Source organism: Cryptotermes secundus, unplaced genomic scaffold (genome assembly GCF_002891405.2).
Source record: "Cryptotermes secundus unplaced genomic scaffold, Csec_1.0 scaffold2757, whole genome shotgun sequence".
NCBI lineage: Eukaryota > Metazoa > Arthropoda > Insecta > Blattodea > Kalotermitidae > Cryptotermes > Cryptotermes secundus.
In genome coordinates, this window is record NW_019733375.1 from 82,563 (window position 1) to 101,413 (window position 18,851).

General features: G+C 41.4%; 1 protein-coding gene across 7 annotated transcripts in view; it reads left to right on the forward strand.

The window, feature by feature from the left end:
• The window catches only part of LOC111868147 (probable multidrug resistance-associated protein lethal(2)03659), a 59,850-nt gene that overhangs the window by 22,387 nt on the left and 18,612 nt on the right, over positions 1 to 18,851 (forward strand). For all 7 annotated transcript variants that reach the window (XR_002843464.2, XM_023858567.2, XM_023858565.2 and 4 more), the window contains 9 exons: positions 2,261 to 2,371; positions 4,654 to 5,013; positions 5,113 to 5,399; positions 8,254 to 8,437; positions 10,460 to 10,633; positions 12,639 to 12,823; positions 13,162 to 13,505; positions 17,679 to 17,758; positions 17,935 to 18,085. Coding sequence is in view for 6 of the 7 variants with exons in the window: in XM_023858567.2 (XP_023714335.1) it covers positions 2,261 to 2,371; positions 4,654 to 5,013; positions 5,113 to 5,399; positions 8,254 to 8,437; positions 10,460 to 10,633; positions 12,639 to 12,823; positions 13,162 to 13,505; positions 17,679 to 17,758; positions 17,935 to 18,085 (1,876 nt within the window). In the remaining variant the exon portion in view is untranslated. The remainder of the gene's footprint in view (positions 1 to 2,260; positions 2,372 to 4,653; positions 5,014 to 5,112; positions 5,400 to 8,253; positions 8,438 to 10,459; positions 10,634 to 12,638; positions 12,824 to 13,161; positions 13,506 to 17,678; positions 17,759 to 17,934; positions 18,086 to 18,851) is intronic.

Consider the following 18,851-nt stretch of genomic DNA (forward strand, 5'->3'; position numbering starts at 1 on the left):
ACTTTATCCATTGTCCTGGTTTTAAGATAACTAAGAAAAACATGACGTTTCAGAAACTGGACCAGTGATTGAGGCTAGGTCTTTCTAAGGAACCCAACAGAATAGGTGTTTTCCCTCACCTGAGGACGGAAACAGATCCAGTTTCCGAAACGTCGTGTTTTTCTTAGTTATCTTAAAACCAGGACGATGGATAAAATCTGAAAACCCAATATCTCTGTGTGTTATACACCGTTGTAAGAATCCTATAGTAACTACTCTGAAGTACTGTTTATGGTGGTACATCCTGTAGATGAGGCTGTTTGTTTTATTTGAGATCACTAGAGATATGTATGAGAAATTAACTGTTTTGTGTTTAATCTGAAAAGCTCAGAAAGGCTATTTATAAGGTTCAGCTTCATGAACACTTATATGGGATATGACTGCCCCTGCATTTTGTGTTTCAGCCATAGAATACTCATACTGTGTGGGTTCAGATTTCTAGAGTGCCTGTGTTAGTCTCACATTAGAGTAGGAACACAGTCTGAGGGTGCTAAGGGGTATATTTAGACCTAAGAGGGAGCCAGGAACATGAGACTGGAGAAGGAAAATTGAATAATGAGGGGTTTCAACAAATGTTATTAGGATTATAAATTAAAGATGAGATGAGCAGGACATATAGCACACATAGGAGTGAAGACTTATGCACACAAGCTAATAGCATGAAGTGCTCAGCAAAAATGACCACTAGGAAGAAGACCTAGGCATAGACAAGAGGACAGTAATGAAACAAATCTTAAAGAATTATGACGAGTTATAGACTGGATTCATCTGGCACAGTAGGGACCAGTGGTGGGTTCCCCTGAAAACTGTAAATAATGGCTGGGAATTTCTTGACTTGCCAAGTAACTGTTTGCTTCCCAGAACAGTCACGGTTATGTTATGTTGATAGTTGGTTAAGTAAGAGCTTTTGTAATGTGTATAACCATAGCATGTGAGGAAACTTCTCTGAACCATTCAAGCACCAGGGAGTGTACAGAGAGACAGACAAACAGATTTAATTTTACTTTTAGAGGCGATAACTAAAACATAAAAAGGTAAAGCTATCCCTGTAGCAGACTATGAAAGCCCATAGGGTTGCGAGATGTTGAAGGTCCCACATTTTCCAGACATTCGGCTCACAGATGACAGTAAGGTTGTCAGCTGTACGTGCCAGCTGCCCTTTACCTGCAGAAAGATTCCTGGTACCCGTTTCTGTTGTATGTGAGAGAGTTAAGTAGTTTTTATGTCAAATAGAGGTTCATTCCTTTGTTTGTGGCATTGTTACCACCAGCTCTTAGAGCAGGATGTTTAACTAGTGGGCCTCCCCTTTCCAATAATATAATGCCTCTTTACCATATCGGCCTAACTGGAGTTTGTGTCTGTTCTTGGTAGATGCTTTCAGTAGTGACACGTTACTTACCTGATTTTACAATAGGTGCTGTGTGGTGCCTTCGAAGCACATCTTGCACTGCAACACAGTGGTGGTTTCACCATTTGTGGTTTCTAGAATAACGTTGTGGAATTTGTGATTAATTCTGTAGACTTTGTGATTCAGGTTCATCATAAATAAAAATCTAATTTTGATTTGAGAACATTGTCATATTCATTAACTGAATACAGCCCATAGAGTCAGCATTACATTTTGTATAGAGTGTCCTGCTGCATTGACCTGATAGATCCTCGTCGATAATTTTCAGTAACAGTTCAGTGCTTTAACTCGCTGTTGTTGGACATCACAAATGGACAGAACACTCACTGCTCACTGCTGACTGGTCACAAGTGCAAACAGAAATGTGCCGTGCACTTCTTATTGCAGTAGGAGTTCCTTTATGTTATGTTCTGACTCGTAATATTGCCTGAGCATGATTTTTATCTGTGGGAATGTGCTTGGGTGTTGAATAGCACCATTTTCAGTGACTGTTGTAGTATGACAAGTAAAATACTGAAATCATTTTCCAAGCTTAGGTGGGACCTCCAATTTGATCTGTGTGGTAGAGAATTACCTTCTTATCGGGAGGAAATCATTCACTTGCTGAGGTCCTACTTCGTGAACACACAGTAATAAGAGTGAAGTGAAGGATTGAACCGTTTCGTACCTGTAGTTGCACTTCCGAAGTGTTTGCTGGTGTCCGGCTAATCAGTTGTCCATCCTTCCTCTTGTCTCAGTTCTTTTCAAATGAAAGATAAATCATGTCAGTGCATTTGTTAACCTACAGATCTTGATTATTTGTTGTTATTTCAGATGTTTGTGGTCACTGCCTACTTCAGCACCCTCACAGAGTCCATGACAAGCTTCCTCTCACTTGCAATAGCACACTTTTCTGAAGCATATACTTCTGTTCAGCGAATCAAGGTGTGTACATTCATGTGAATCTTGTTTGAGCTGTCTGTATAACCTCAGTGAATTTTTACCTGACATTACATGCAGAGTTCATTGGACTACTATTTCATTTTGTTTGAACAGTTAATTAGTTGAACAAAGTTGTCTTCTGGGTTTAGGCACCGTGTATTCTTCGTTTTGGCCGACGTTTCGGAGGAACGAGTGCCTCCATCTTCAGAGCAGTTGAATGGCTGCGAAGAGCAGTAGCTGTGGTGATAGGATGTGGAAGGTGCTGCTTATATACGAAGTAGGCAGGGGGGGGGTGGTTAGGGAGAACGGACCAATGGGAGCAGTGGAGAGCGATTAAGGCCATATATGGTGTGTGACTAAGGGAGAGGGGGAACGGCCAGTGAGTACAGGAAACTTGAGGTCAATAGCACTAGGAAGTGCAGTAGTCAAGAAAAACCGGTAGGTTGAGGACAGGCTATTGACGTCAATGACATGACGAAGAACTAGTGTGGCTAGTTGGATTCTCTTGAGGGAAAGGATGTTTCACGTCTGTCGAGATTGTTGAGAGCGATAAAGACCATATGATGTGTACTAAGTAGGGGGGGGGACGGCCAGTAAATCCAGGAACTTGAGGTCAATAGCACTAGGAAGTGCGGTANTACACAGTTAATTAGTTATTTGCAAGTTGGCACATAATGAATCATACAGTACGGACATTTTCTTTAGTATGATGAGGCACCTCTGCTTGCAACGTCATAGGCGTCCAATACCATCTTATATTTTTATTTTGTTCACGGAATGTATAAAGTAAACATACGACTGATCAGATGTTATAAAACATCAATTTTAATCTTGTTTTATATTATAACCTTCAGTTTTATATATAAGTGACCATTGTATTTTTACACAAAAGAATTAACTATTTTGTCACTGTATCTAATTATACTACAGTTCAATAGTATATGTTTGTTGATTTGTATTCACCTGATGATGGCTGTTAACGGCCGAAACATGTAGTGTGACATAGCTGGGTATTGACCTTGATACTCCTTAGTTGTTGTGTTGTGATGGAAAAATAAAGTTACCTATTGTAACACAACAGGATGCATGAAATGAAGATTAGAATTATATAACCTGATATAATACATCACTTGTGCGATGTTAGGCAGTACAAATTGAATGCGTGCCCAGAGAATGCTGTAACAAGGCCTATATCCATAATGTGGTCTTCAGACTTATGGCACTATTTAGTCATGTAGGAAGCTGCCTTCAGCTTGTACCCTGAAGATGCGGGCAATATTGACATGATGTATGTGTGACTGTAGACGGGGTGTGGATTGTTGAATGGATTTATTGATCACATATACAAATGACTCGGAAGTACAAGTATTTACAACGCCATTGCCATTTTCCACAATTCACAAATTTAGAGAACAGATCTGGCAGCACGGGCTACCAGTTCAACTAACAATAACATGTTAAAAACTGCCACTGTAGTGCAAACAAATCATCACAGCCCTCAGTGAAGCTTTGTCAGGGAAAGACAAAATATTGGTCATTACAAAAATGGTACTTGAAACAAAATGGCTGCTAGAGTTCATAGGTTGCTCTATGTCATGGAATTTGAGTTAGTGAGGAGTGAGTCAGTCAGTAAGTCCGTCAGGGAACTGCTGTGTTTCAGTTGTGAGCTATTGCTGTTGGAGGCTGGTAGCTGAGGCTGGGTACAGTTCAGGAACACAGAGGAAGGGGAATGTCTGCCATTCAAAGCCACTATCAAGCAATGACAGTGAAGGTATAACTGAGGCTGTGTGTAATAGTGAACTGTAAAGTGTAGTCACGCACTATGTGAAAGATTCCAGTAAGTGTGATCATCAATCCAAAACCTGTATATAGTCACTATAGTGTTATTGCATAATGATTGACACTGTTGCACTTACTGAATTTTTAATAATGTCTAAAGGGCAAAAGTTGTTTTGATTTGAATTGTTTCATTTTTGGTCCGTTACACTATCAATCACAAATTGTCAATGAAAATCCGTCGAGTGTAACAATGTTTTTAGGTCACTTATTTATCTCACTTGCAAGTGAGATAAATAAGTGACGTAAAAACATTGTTACACTCGACGGATTTTCATTGACAATTTGTTGTTTTGATTTGTTATTTGTTTGTTCACATATATTTTTGTTTTGTTTTCTTCTTTTGCTCATCATACGTTATAATTGACTTTTGGGCTGCGGAGTAAGTGCGTACTCATAAATGAATAAAGACATTAACTAAATTATTATTGTTGTTATGTATATTACAGACCTTCTTGTTGTATGATGAAGTGGTGGATGTGGCTGGACAGAATCTGGGACCTGGGAAGTCTCTGAGTGATGGGGCTGGAGGTGAGGGAGATAATGATTACAGGATCAGTAATCACTTACTGGAAGCAAAGGCAGCTTCCATTGAAACAAAGCCAGAATGTGATAGTAGGATTGATATTCAGACTGAAGAAGATCAAACGAAACCAGAAACATCCCAGGAGTTTTCTGGTGGAATCAAGAGTGCCCATGTGACAGCCAAATGGACTGAGGACTTGTCTGAGAACACTCTGACAGATGTGAGTCTGGATGTGAGGCCCGGAGAACTTGTGGCTGTTGTCGGACCTGTCGGCTCAGGGAAGGTGAGCTGCAGTTGTGTTGGAGGAAAGGGGAAGGAATGAGCAGTGCTGGGGGCTTGGTACACAGGCTGATGTTATAATGACTGTGTGCTAATGTTGCAGACATCACTGCTGCATGCCATCCTGAAGGAACTGCCCCTCAACAGTGGCTCCATCTCTGTGGGTGGATCAGTATCATATGCATCGCAGGAGCCCTGGCTGTTCACAGGCTCTGTACGGCAGAACATCCTGTTTGGGCAGCCCATGGACAGGAACCGGTACAGACAAGTGGTCAGAGTCTGTGCTCTTGAACGGGACTTCCAGCTGCTACCCCACAGTGACAGGACCATTGTGGGGGAGAGGGGTGTCACCCTGAGTGGTGGGCAGAGGGCGAGGATCAGCCTGGCAAGGTGAGGGTTCATGCTCTTGAATGGGACTTCCAGCTGCTGCCCCACAGTGATAGGACTATTGTGCGGGACAGGGGTGTCACCCTCAGTGGTGGACAGAGGGCGAGGATCAGCCTGGCAAGGTGAGTATTTGTGCTCTTGAACGGAACTTCGAGCTGCTCTCCCCTCATGACAGGACCATTGCGGGGGAGAGGGGTGTCACCCTGAGTGGTGGACAAAGGGCAAGGATCAGCCTGGTAAGGTGAGTGTCTGTGCTCATGAACGGGACTTCCAGCTGCTACCCCATGGTGACAGGACCGTTGTGGGGGAGAGGGGTGTCACCCTGAGCAGTGGACAGAGGGCAGGGTGAGGGTCCATGCTCTTAAATGGGACTTCCTGCTGCTGCCCCATAGTGACAGTGTCTTTGGTCTTTGTGGTAGCACATATGAGACACATCACTTCTTCCAGTGATATGGTGAGTAGGTGGAAATGATGGGCAATTAAGAACACTTCTAATTTATTGTAAATTCCTACCATATTAGCACTTTGCGGACCGGTCGCATAATATTATGATTCTAGGACACGTTATGTTGCAACACACTATACCTTGCTCTAGCGCCACGCAGATGGATAACTGTTGTGTAAGACATCCTGAATGTTTGCTTAGTAGTCAGTAACAAGACCTCACTGTTTTCCTATCCCACTCCAAAGGAAAATGCCTTTGTTCATCTTCAAGTTCTATATACCAGGTCATAAGTTAATAGTGCAATATGGGTCAAGGACAAAAGCAGTTGAAGACCAAGCGATCTCTCGGAGAACAAGAAATATCTGACTTGTTCTCCGATGAGCTATCTGACGTCGCTTGTGAGTCTGCTAGTGATAGTGACTCACAATCTGATAGTGAGTGTGGCAGGGGCGAGCAAAAAAATTGTGGCCACAGACAGTGAAAGTGAAAGTGACAGTAGCTCTGATGAAAATGCGGGTAGTAACATTGCGGGGACAGCCACATGGGGAAAAGTAGACAAAATGCCTAGTTTGGGGCAGGTTACTGGAAATCCAGGGGTGAAACAAATTCTATCGGACCCAACGCAAGTGTCTGAAGTAGCAGAACTGTTTTTTGGAGATAGTTTCTTTGACGTATTATGTCAGGAAACTAACAGATACTATCTCCAACACCGTGAAGAGTATGACAGAAGTTATAAGGTGTTGAAGTGGGTGGATGTCACTTCAGCAGAAATGAAAAAATGTTTGCAGTAATCTTTCTAATGGGGCATACAAGGAGGGATAATCTAAAAGAGTATTGATCATCAGATCCATTTTTAGGAATTCCCATTTTCGGCAAACTCATGAGCCGTAAGAGATTTGAACAAATTTGGTGGTGTTTGCATTTCAATAATAATGAACTGCAACCACAATCAACAAGCAGGCTTTTCAAAATTCAGCTCTTATTAAACTTTTTCATTCAGAAAATTCAGACAGTTTATAAGCCAAACCAACAACTGTCTTTGGATGAATCTGTGATTCCTTGGAGGAGAAGGCTTCGTATGTGAACATATAATCCTGGGAAACTTAGAGTATAGCCTACTTGTTCATGTAGTTACTAAAAGCATGTCAGGCTATATTGGAAATTTAGAAATTTATTCTGGTGAAGGCAAAAAATTAAAGAAACTATTCTTTCCATTTTGGAACCCTATCTTGATCAAAATTACCATGTCTATCAAGACAAATATTATAACAGTGTGGCAACTGCAGAATACCTTCTTTTGAGAAAAGTACATGTTTGTGGAACAGTTAGGGTGAACAGAGGCCTTCCTCCAGATCTGAAAGAGGAATCTAAATCCCTGAAATGTGGTGAAACCACATTCAGGAGGAAGGGGGATATTCTTCTTCAGTCCTGGAGGGATACTCATGTTGTGAACATGATTTCCCAATTCACAATTTGAGCATGGTTGATGTTCAAAGGAGACATGGGCAAGTAAAGAAGCCTATTTGAATTTCTTCATGAAGGGAGTTGATAGAGCCAATCAGTACTTTGCCTATTATTCTCTTCCTAGGAAAAACAGATATTCAAACCAAGATAAAATGATATCTTGATATTCACTACAGCAGGAGGTGCACACGTGGAAATTAAATAACATCATCATTTTCGTTTTGCTTTGAGTTTGTGTCATGGTTGTGTAAGTACAGCACTTTGAAGCATTGAGCATATTTTATGAACATCTCTATTTTACTGAAATTGTGGAATTCCAGTAGAGATAACTAATATACCTGTAAGTCATTAGAATGCATGCCTCACTCCTTTCAGTGATTTTATATCTGGACTAAACAGATCTTTGGTAACTGACCTTTGTCAGGCCCTTGTATCTGAATCATTGAGGTTTTGCAGTATTTTGTCATTAACAATAACTACAGGGTGATTCACTGAGAGAAGGCCCAAAATTAATAATTATATAATTCCCACATTAACTGGTTGATGAAAACAAAACTTGTAATGCTGCGTGCTTTGCAACACTCATCTGATGCCTGCATGCTTGCATCATTTCTGCAATTGATCCAATGCCCTATCAGGCTGTGTCTTCAGGCAGAGCGGAGCAAATATCAGCATCTTCTGTAGCTCTGTTACCTCCACGTCTACTAGGGTATGTACTCACAAAGTTTTGTTTTCATCAGTAAGCTGTTGCATGATATAAAATTTTTAATTTGGGACTAATTCTGAATGAGTTACCCTGTATTATTGCAGATCCGTTGTATGAGATTTCATCAAAATGCAGCTAGAATTTAAGAGATGAAGCATGCAGACGATGGAATGTGGTTTGCATTTATTCTGTGAATTTTGTGTAATTAGTGCCCAGAAAGGTACTCCTTTCTCTGTTTTCAGAGCTGTTTACAAAGAAGCAGACATCTACTTGCTTGATGACCCACTGTCCGCTGTGGACACACGTGTGGGGCGTCACCTGTTTGAGGATTGTATTTGTGGCTTCCTTGTGGGGAAGACTAGAGTGCTGGTCACACATCAGCTGCAGTACCTCCACACAGCTGATGACATCATTATTCTCAATAATGTACATATGTCACAACATGTTTGTAATCATTTACAATTAGTATAGTGTCTGTTGAAAATTGAATGGATAGTTGCTTCATTTATTATTGTTTACATACAAAATACTGTTTACTTACGCCAGTAAACTTTAAAGAATAATATGTATATCTTAAGAAGCATGGTATAGTCTGTAAACTGTCCCTGACTTTTTTTGGTATGTACAGAGATTTAGTCCCTTATGGAAAATCATTTCATTTGTATCTTCATCCCTCGCCTTCTTTCTTCCATTCCTGTCTGTTTTATCTCTGTTCTTTAATCATACCCTTCCTTCTTCTCCTTTACGATAAAACAGTTCAGGTAAATATCTGTCAGAGACTACTAACAGCAGGGTGCTGTGGGCCTCCCTCCCAGGAAAATACTAGTTTCCTTTCGGTCAAGGACAACCTGGGGCTGAAAGATGCAGGGAGTATAGAGCTTCCCCTGTGAGTGTGGTCAGGTCCGCATTGGGCAGGTGGGCCATTTGATTGACACTAGGCTGAAGGGGTTCCAGTGGCATGACAAGTCAGCCATGGCAGAGCTCAGTATCAGCTTGGGGCACCGTATCCAGCTACACCGCCATCCTCTCCACCAAACTCAGATACGAGGGTAAGTCAATAAGTAAGTTACAAGTGGATATAGAAATTAAACAAATAAGAGTACTGATTTGAAAAATGCTTTTATTTCTCATCACAATCTCCCTGTACATTGAGGCACTTGTCCCATCGTTTCAGAAACCCCTGAAAACCAGCATCATAAAATTCTTTGGGCTGCTGTTGGAACCAGGCGGTGACTTCCCTTCCTACAGCTTCATCGTCGGGAAAATGTTCAGCCAAAAGATGATGTTTAAGAGGGCTGAACAAATGGAAGTCGGTTGGAGCAAGGATTGGGCTATAGCTTCCATTTGTTCAGCCCTCTTAAACATCTTTCGGCTGAACATTTTCCCGACGATGAAGCTGTAGGAAGGGAAGTCACCACCTGGTTCCGACAGCAGCCCAAAGAATTTTATGATGCTGGTTTTCAAGGGCTTGTGAAATGCTGGGACAAGTGCCTCAATGTACGGGGAGATTATGTTGAGAAATAAAAGCATTTTTTCAAATCAGTACTCTTATTTGTTTAAGTTCTATATCCATTTGTAACTTAACTATTGACTTACCTACATATATGGATCACATCATCAGGAAAGTGATTGGGATTGAGCTCCAGGCCAACAGTATGAACAGGGAGGATGGCTTCTGTCTGAGCAAGCCATGGAGAATTCTCACCTCCATGAACACCCTTAGGAAGCCTCCATTACATGACGGAAGATGTGGGTTCTCTGCGGGGCCACACAGGTCCATGCATGCTGACCTTATCAGGGCATAAAATATGTCTTCTCTGGGCAGTCACCAGCCTCCAACCCTAATGTCCTGGCTTCCTTCCACTACCTGTACTCCGTCATCCCCCGCAACATGACCGTGGCTCACACACTTCATTTTTCCCCTGTATTTATACTATACCAACAAAACCGCTCCTTTTCAGGGCCATCATAAAGTCCTCTTCTGGTCTCCTATTGGTTCACTCTGTGGTCATGTGAGAACCTGGCGGTTTCATTCTCTCCCATGGCGAGCCAATGGGAACTGAGGCCCGTTCTTCCATTTCTCCCCTGCTTCTTATATAATCAAAAATTTACAGACAGCCAATTACTCGGCTTGCCACCTACTTTCATGCTGGTATCTTGCTCGGTTTATTCGACCCTGAAGATGGGTGTGATATGTTCCTCTGAAACTTTGGTTGACTTTCAGCAGACTACATGGCATTGTATCCCAGAAGGTAGTACTCTTCAATATAGGTATTGATTATATCAGTTTAAAATTGTTGTCTAGCCTGAAGCATGTTTCAGAGGTCAGATATTTGTACATTATTTGCACCAAAATACTTTGATGATGTGTAAAATAACACCTCAGTTTTAAAAACCAGTCCTGTTTGCACTGAAATTTTGAGTATAGTTTGAGATATTTTTATGCAGGGAGCAGTAGAAGCCAGGGGCACTTACACGGAACTGCGTAAATCTGGGGTTGACTTTGCAAAGAAACTTGCCGTTGGACCAGAGGAGCATGAAGATGAGGAGAAGCCCCTTGCCAACAGCACACAATCACCTGTACGCAGGAATGTGCGTCACACCTCAGAGTCTTCTACTGTGGTAAGCAGATCTTGCCATGGTTGTAATGCACTGTTAGATCATGTTATGAACTTCAAATTGCTTTTGTCAGGAAATGAGGCATAGAAGTATATTTGTATAGTAGTATCATTCTTATCTGTCTTTATTGTAATTGGGCCTCTTGAGTCTGTCCACTTCTTCCTCTTTGGTCCCTTCACCCAGTCTGTTGTCTCCTCAGTGGCTGTATATTTGACAGTGCAATTTTTTGTAACCTGTAGGTAATCAGTTGTTGCCTGTGTGACACTCATTCATACTGCTGTATCCTTAATTCTGCTGACTGCACTGATTTTGATTTCATATTAAAACATCTATGTATCACACTGTCCATCAGTAATGCAACAGATTGTTCCTTTTTCTTCCACTTCATCACAACATGATTGAGCCTTAGATGGCCATTTTCATGTGTCTTAATATATTAACACTGCTACACTGCATTAGTATGCGCTAAAATCACACCCTGTAGTGCACTTAATAAAATAAAATAAAATCCATCAAAATTCTCTATTAAAAATTTCATCACTTTGGTGAAATTCTGTTCCACCTCCCAAGGGTTGCCCTCCATTTGTTTAGAACTATGTGTTTCTCTCCATGTGTTTTATTGCAGCAGCTTGTATTTATGTTCATTAGCCCGTTGTTCTGTTACGTCTGCAATCTGTAATATGCCCCTTGCTTCTGCGTTGTTCCCTCTAGCAGCATGACGTGTTGTCTTCACTAGCATAAGTGGAAGAAAAATGCACAGTCTGTTGCATTATTGATGGACTGTGTTATATGTAGATGTTTTAATGTGGCTTGCAACAGGATGCTTAAGTACAGAATTTGCTTTCATATTTTGCCTAATGAACTGGTTTCACATATTATCCCTTCTCTTTGAGGTTTGAGGTTCTCACTGCAATTACTATGAAGTAGCTGTTAGTCCCCTTCACCCTACCTCCAATTCCAGTAAGAGTGACTAAATGAGTGGGTTTAAATGCATATCAGTGGCTACATTATTTAATAGAACAGGCTTAGACCATTGTCAGGCTGTTTAATCTTTTGACAAACCCATGTAAAGGTGTATAAAGAAATTAATGAAATTAAATAAATGCTGGAAGTTTCTATGCCCTCACACCTACCAGGGCTTCTCTTGCAGCTCCTTCCTTCCAGCCCTGTTTGTAGTGTGCCCTCAGCCACTGTAGGCTTCCCTTTGCATATCCTGTGTGCTGCACTCGTTGGCCTCCAGACTTGCCTGCACCTGACATTTGTGCTTCAGTCACCCATCTCTCTTGTGTCAAAATGGCCCTTGTTAGGGCCACTTCTGGTTCATTGTTCTCAATGCTTCTGGTGGTTCGCTCAGGGGTCCTAACCCCTGTCTGTATATTTATCACCTTTCCCTCTGCTTATCTAATTCTCCTTGTTCGCATGCTTTTTTCTTCATTCTTGTTAATGGAGGCAGTGTATTCCACTGAAATGTTAGTAAACTTTTACCAGACTACATGACATCACATCCCAGAAAATTATACTTTTCATGCCTTTTGTACATGTAATATTCCTCATTGCATGTGATTTGTTTACATTTTTATATAGAGGTCTGTTCCGGGTCATTCCATGTGAAATCATCCAGAAAGGTCGCTCACCATTTTTNGCATTCAGTTTCACCTGTTACTTCACGACATGTTTTGGCAACATAGTGCCATCATCAGGTGCCCTAATTACGCTAATCTGTTTCATTGTTTGCCTTTATAAATCTTTTTAAAATTATTTAAAAAGTGCATATTTGTCAACTATAATAAATTTTCACACACTAAAACTTGTTAAGATTATTCATCTTATGTGTCTTAATTAAAACTGGCGTGTGGTTCTTCCACTATGGGGTCGTTTTTCTTATATTCAGTGTAAACCGTGTCTTCTGATGTGTGTTCCTTTCTTAGCTGCTAAGAATTTTGCTTAGGCCTCCACCATGTGTTCTGGGCTCTAAACATATTCTACCCTTGTTCTAATAAACATTCAGAGCTCGATGTCCTGGTCAGAGCCTCAGATGTTGGCTGAGATGAGGTCACGGGGCGGTGTGAGTTTCAGTGTGTATCGGGCATACTGTGCGGCTGGAGGGAGCTGTGGCATCACTCTGCTGGTGTTTGGTGTGTGCATACTTGCACAGTTTGTTTTCAGTCTGGGAGACTACTGGATGTCTTATTGGTATGTTTTGGTCAAGAAAAATTGATGAATGTTATGGATTATAGAACCATATTGTTTTGCAGTTGTCTTCCGTTAAAACGCTCTGTTGAAACTAGGACTCTGAACTGAAGAGAAAATAGAACATCACTAAAGTCCATATATATTCCATTTTTCCAACTTCTAAACTTTTGCAAAAGTAAGGGCTTGCATCTGTGTACATTAAAATTCATACTCAGTGCTAACTGGGTATTGAACCTAATACCCTCGGAATGAGAATCAGGGATTTTGCTGTAGGGTAACCAGGCTCCCACAACCATGAAATTAATGTGTTTAAATGCATTTTATTGTTGTGTTGATAGGTCTGACATAGAAGAGCAGCGAGCAAGTCAGATCTGTGTTCCTGCCAATAATACGAGTATGATAAATGTGACATTCACAGTAGAAAATGACATCTCCAGCCCATTCTGTTGCGTGAATTCCACCATCATAGCAGCGACAAACTGTACTGAATTGGAATGGCTACCCAGCACAGAGACATGTATCCTTGTATACACTGGCTTCATAATTGCCATCATTGTACTTGCATTCAGCAGTGTCTTTTCATTCTTTGCAATGTGCATGAGAGCATCAGTCAACCTACACAACGCCATGTTTACCAGCATCACTCGTGCCACCATGCAGTTCTTCAACAACAATCCCTCAGGTAAACTGATATCTTGCTGTTCCCTGTTGAAGCAGAATCCAGAACAAAATAAAATGGCATCTGAACTTTATGTAGCTTTTGAAAGATATTGTGTTACAAAAGAACTGAAGTGATAGAACCCTGAGGTACGAAGGGCGCTCCATATATAATGCCTCCTATTTTTTTGTCTTAATATGTAACATCTGAGCTGGATGTTGGTGGTGTTGTAGTAAAGGTTGAACCTTCCCACCAATGTACTGTTAGTTTGGTTGTCATGCGACAGATAGTGACAGCAGAGCAGTCTGCCAAAATGGCATCTGACATAGAAGTGCGTACGAAACAGATGTGTTATTGAATTTCTCACAGCCGAACAGATTGCACCCATTGACATCCATCGATGCTTGCTAAAGGTGTACGGAGATGATACAGTGGATGTCAGCACAGTGAGGCGGTGGGTAGTGCATTTCAACGGTGAATGTGAAGTGCACGACAAGCCATGCCCTGGGCGTCCCTGCTCGGCTGCCACTCCTCACAATGAACAGCGCCTCGATCAGCTCATCCATACAGATCAGCAGATAACAACCAGGGAACTGTGTGCATGGCTTAATATCGGCTGCAATGCATTGGAAATGATGTTTGGGAAGCAGGATTATTGCACAGTTTGTTCCAGGTATGTCCCACGGATGCTTACACAGGACCACAAAACTCATCGAATGGAAGTCTGTCAGGACCTGTTGCACCAGTTTGAGGCTGAAGGTGACAAGTTTCTGGACAGCATCGTCACCAGAGATGAGACGTGGTGTCACCACTACAAGCTGGAATCCAAAAGACAGTCCATGGAGTGGCAACATCCGGATTCCCCAAGAAAAAAGAAGTTCAAGACAGCCATTAGCAGGGAAAGTGATGTGCACAGTCTTTTGGGATAGGCAGGGTGTCATTTTGTTGGATTTCCTGGAGCCTGGTGAGACTGACAATTCTGAACACTACAAGACAACGCTGACTAAGGTGAAAGCCCACATTTCCTGAGTCAGGCCACAGAAGCAAACAACCTTTCGCTTGCAACACAATAACGTTAGACCCTATACCAGTTTGGCGACCACCGCGCACATTTCAAAGTTTGGCCGGACTGTCCTACCACATCCACCATATAGCCCCGATTTAGGACCTTCAGACTTCCATCTCTTTGGGCCTATGAAAGACGGACTGTGTGGGCAACATTTTCCAGACAACGATGCTGTCATTGCAGATGTAAGAAAGTGGCTAGCCTCTGCTGGCACAGACTTTTATGGGCGCGGCATACAGGCTCTTGTTCATTGCTGGCAAAAGTGCATAATGAATGGTGGTGATTATGTGGCAAAATAACTGTAAGTAGCTGAAATCTTGCTCTATTTAACTGTGTTATTATGCTTTCTGTATCTGTTGTAGTTTTCATTAAAAAAATAGGCATTACATACAGAACGCTCCTCGTATATGCAAAATTGTTCTTAGGGAAGATAATTTATGTTCTTATGTACAACATATTTTATACAGATGGCAGTTTAGGATGTTGATTAAAGAAAATCTTGGCCTACTGATAAAAGGTGTCCACCTCAGTATGTAGCGTATGTCATAGATTCTAATGTTATAACTTTAATGTGTGTGATGAACTAACAAACTCCATTATGTAGAGTCCTTGGGAAGCTAATAGTCACTCACCTGGTCAAGAAATTTGCTGCATTCTCTGGAACCCCAAAGTTTATTGCCATCTTCACACGATCCACCATCAGTCCCCATCTTGAGCCAGATGAATTCAGTCAATTCTACACCCTTACGTTATGTTTTTAAAATCCATTTTAATAGTATCCTGTAATCTGTGCATAGGACTGCCAAATGATCTCTGTGTGTCAGGTTTCTAACCCAAAATTTTGTACAGATTTCTCATCTCCTGAGTGCCTGCTACATGCCTGGCCCATTTTTTCCTTGGTCTGATGAACATAATATTTGGTGTGGAGAGCAGAAATTACGAACTTCTCATTGTGCAGTTTTCTCTAGCCTTCAGCTCAGCCACGGTGTTATGCAGACTGGTGTCAGAATAGAACACAACTGTACAAGCACACAGTGTACACAAATGGTTGTCCAAATATTTGTTCTGTTCAACTTACTTACAAGGAAAGAAAATGTAACTCGTGAGAAAGAGAAGTGATATTCAGTAATTCTGGAGATGTTTTATTTTAGATAAACTGAATAATTGAGAGTGTGATGAACTCTTCCCTTATAATAAAGAAACATGAAATTCGTATGTAACTATTCACTGGTAATTGGTACTTATCCAAATGTGTAATTTAAAACTATAGACATATACTGGATAATAATCAACCAGTATTAAGGCTTTACTGTTATTACATTCTGTAGAAGAAACTAATGTATATATACAAGGTGCATTGTAGTAACATGCCTTAATGTAAGCATCATATTCTACGCTTACAGGCAAGCAGAAATGGCCATATAAATATATGGTTGCACCTGCTTCGTTAGTGAAATATGGAAGCCAGAAGCATGACGAGAGGAGAGTAGACATACTATAGCTGCGGATAAAGAGTTTTAATAGCTGCCAGCAGAACAGCATGTGGCCAGTTACTAACAGTTTACAGAAGATGTTGAAACAGTCCACCATTGCAGTTAATTCGTAACTGAGTCCTACTGTGTAAATAATTCCTGGTCTGCTGAAAGATGTCAGGCATGTTGTGCATTTTTGTCCTAACTGCTTCACTACTATTCCACACACCATCTTGCATGTTACATCATTGGGTGTAAATGATGCTCTGCAGATGACCCTGGCAGGAACGAGATCTGGTGATTGCACAGGCCATATATGCAGTGCCCATATTATCTGCCGTGTTGCCAGTAGCTGTGTTAATTGTTCAGGTAGAAGCTGTAAGTAGGAGGTCCCTGATAGTTGAGGTGGTAGCTTATGAAGACCTAGGAAGGGATGGCCACTTATTCCTATCCAAACATTTATTGCAAACTGTTTCTGGAATTGGGCGTCTTGAAAGGGATTTGGATTTTCATCAGCCCATATGTGATGGTTATGAGTATTTAAAGTCCCATTCCATGTGAAGCGTGCTTCATCCATCAGCAACACTCAGCTGATAAAGATTGGAGACACTCCATCTTGCTGTGTTAGCTGTTCACAGAACATTTTTCAGCACTCATAATCTAGCAGCAGTTTCAGTATGTGGTGGAATGGGTGCAACAGCTGATTATGTAACACCCTCATTGTTCACTGAGAAATGTCAGATCAGCAACCTGGTACTAGTACCAATGCACATAGAACATCTTTCACATCAGTGCTACTTTGTCTTTACGGTCTACCACTGTTTGTCATATTTGGCCATATGCAACCTGTTTCTCACAGATGACCTACTATAGAAAAGAATGCAGTTTGGAGGCTGTCAGTGACACGCAGCAGCTGCACTTTTACATTCTGCTTTTCTATGCAGTAGTACCTTAGTACCTTATTCATCGGTTCGTCAAAAGAATACTCTGTGCTCGGCACCATTCTTTGTTATGTATTGTGTCCACTCTAGTGAACATCACACCATCAACAGTAGAGGAGTCTGCAGACTGAATGGTTTTATCCATTTTGTGACAGTACCTAGTTCCCATATCTTGCTAACAAAGCAGTTGCAAACATATATTTATATCAGCTGCTTACTGCAAGTGTTAACTATGCTTACTCACCCAAGGAGCTGGGATAATGCAGATGGTATAGTGATTGACTCTGGGCTGGACAACAGAAGAGCCAATCGCAGTGGCCGCACGGTCTAAGACCTTAAATGCTTTTGCTCGCTCAAATCGTGGGATTGTGGGCTCAAATCCCATTCAAGGCATGGATGTCTGTGTGTACATTTATTCTGCATGTAGATAGTGGCCTTGTTATGGGCTGATCACTTGTCCAAGGAGTTCTGCCATCTGTTAAAAAGATTACAAAGCCAAAGAAGAGACCAGGGCCCAATGTAGGGTTGTAGAGCCATTGATAAATGAATGAAAATGAAGGAAGTATTAAGATCCTGTGTTTTTGGAATGGAGCCAGTAGGTTCCCCTGAAACTTTGGTACCCATCTACCAAACTCTACAGTGTCACATTGCAGAAGACCGCAGACTTAACATTCACCACTGTAACGACAAATTTCGTTTATAAATTTTGTTTTTTCAGGTCAGATATTGAACCGCTTCTCAAAGGATATGGGATCTGTTGATGAGTCTCTTCCACGCACAATGATAGACTGTGTGCAGGTATGGGAGTTAACTATTTCAGTATTCACAACAACCAGTGCTGCATCCATTGTGACTAGCAGTTTGTCTTTGTGACATTGTTTTATTCATGTACAGAACTCTGTCTTACGTGTCAAGAGCAAGTGAGGTGATCCACTAACATCATGTTTGGCTGCAGTTTTTGTTTGATGTTGCAGATAGGACTGGCACTGATTGGTGTTGTGTTGGTTGTGGCAGTGGTGAACTTCTGGTTACTGATCCCAGCAGCAGTGATGTTTGCTTTCATCTATGTGCTGAGGGTTTGCTATGTCTCCACGTCACGCAGCATCAAGAGACTTGAAGGAATAAGTAAGTTGACATCATCATTTAGGAGGGGTCCATTATGTTTCTGTACCTTGTATGGATGAGTGTGCACATGGCAAACAGTGACATGTCTGTCATGTGCCTATTATATTCCTACATTGCCTATATTCCTTAGCTCTGAGCAATGAAATCGTTTATCACAATACTGGTTTCGATACTATTTATGTTTAGATATGACTGTTTATGACCTGGTCAGCCAAATATAGCCCAGCTTTGTTTCGAGAACTGATGAGGAAATATTCATCGGTGCTTGCATATGATTGCTTCCAGAGCCTTCAAGGAAGTGTGATGCATTCAAGGATTGGTTTTCAGTGACGAATTATCAGTTAGGAAGTCAGTGTCAGACTGTCATATATTTCTTTGTATATCATTTTTATTTTGTGTCTTGGAAGAGGTATAAACCCACTGAGCCAGTATTACTTTGTGAGTAAAAGGCATCTTCATCACTGCGACTTTTGGTATCAGTGTTGGACTGGAACTCTTTTCAACTAGTATTATAATTACTTTGCATCACTATTTTGCAAGTATTACTAATAGGTGAAAGTGTCTCTTTGTCAATCAACATAATTTATTCGATTTTGCTAGAACCCTCCCCCCTCCCCCAATATGATTCTTCAATCGCACAAGGCAAATATCACGGTCAGTGGTGTTTCTCGGAGGGAGGCCAAGGTTATCTGGGGCCCAACTGACAAGGGAATGTTCTGATCCGACATATCGAAACCTGCCTTCCCCCCCCCCCTGCAAGAGTACA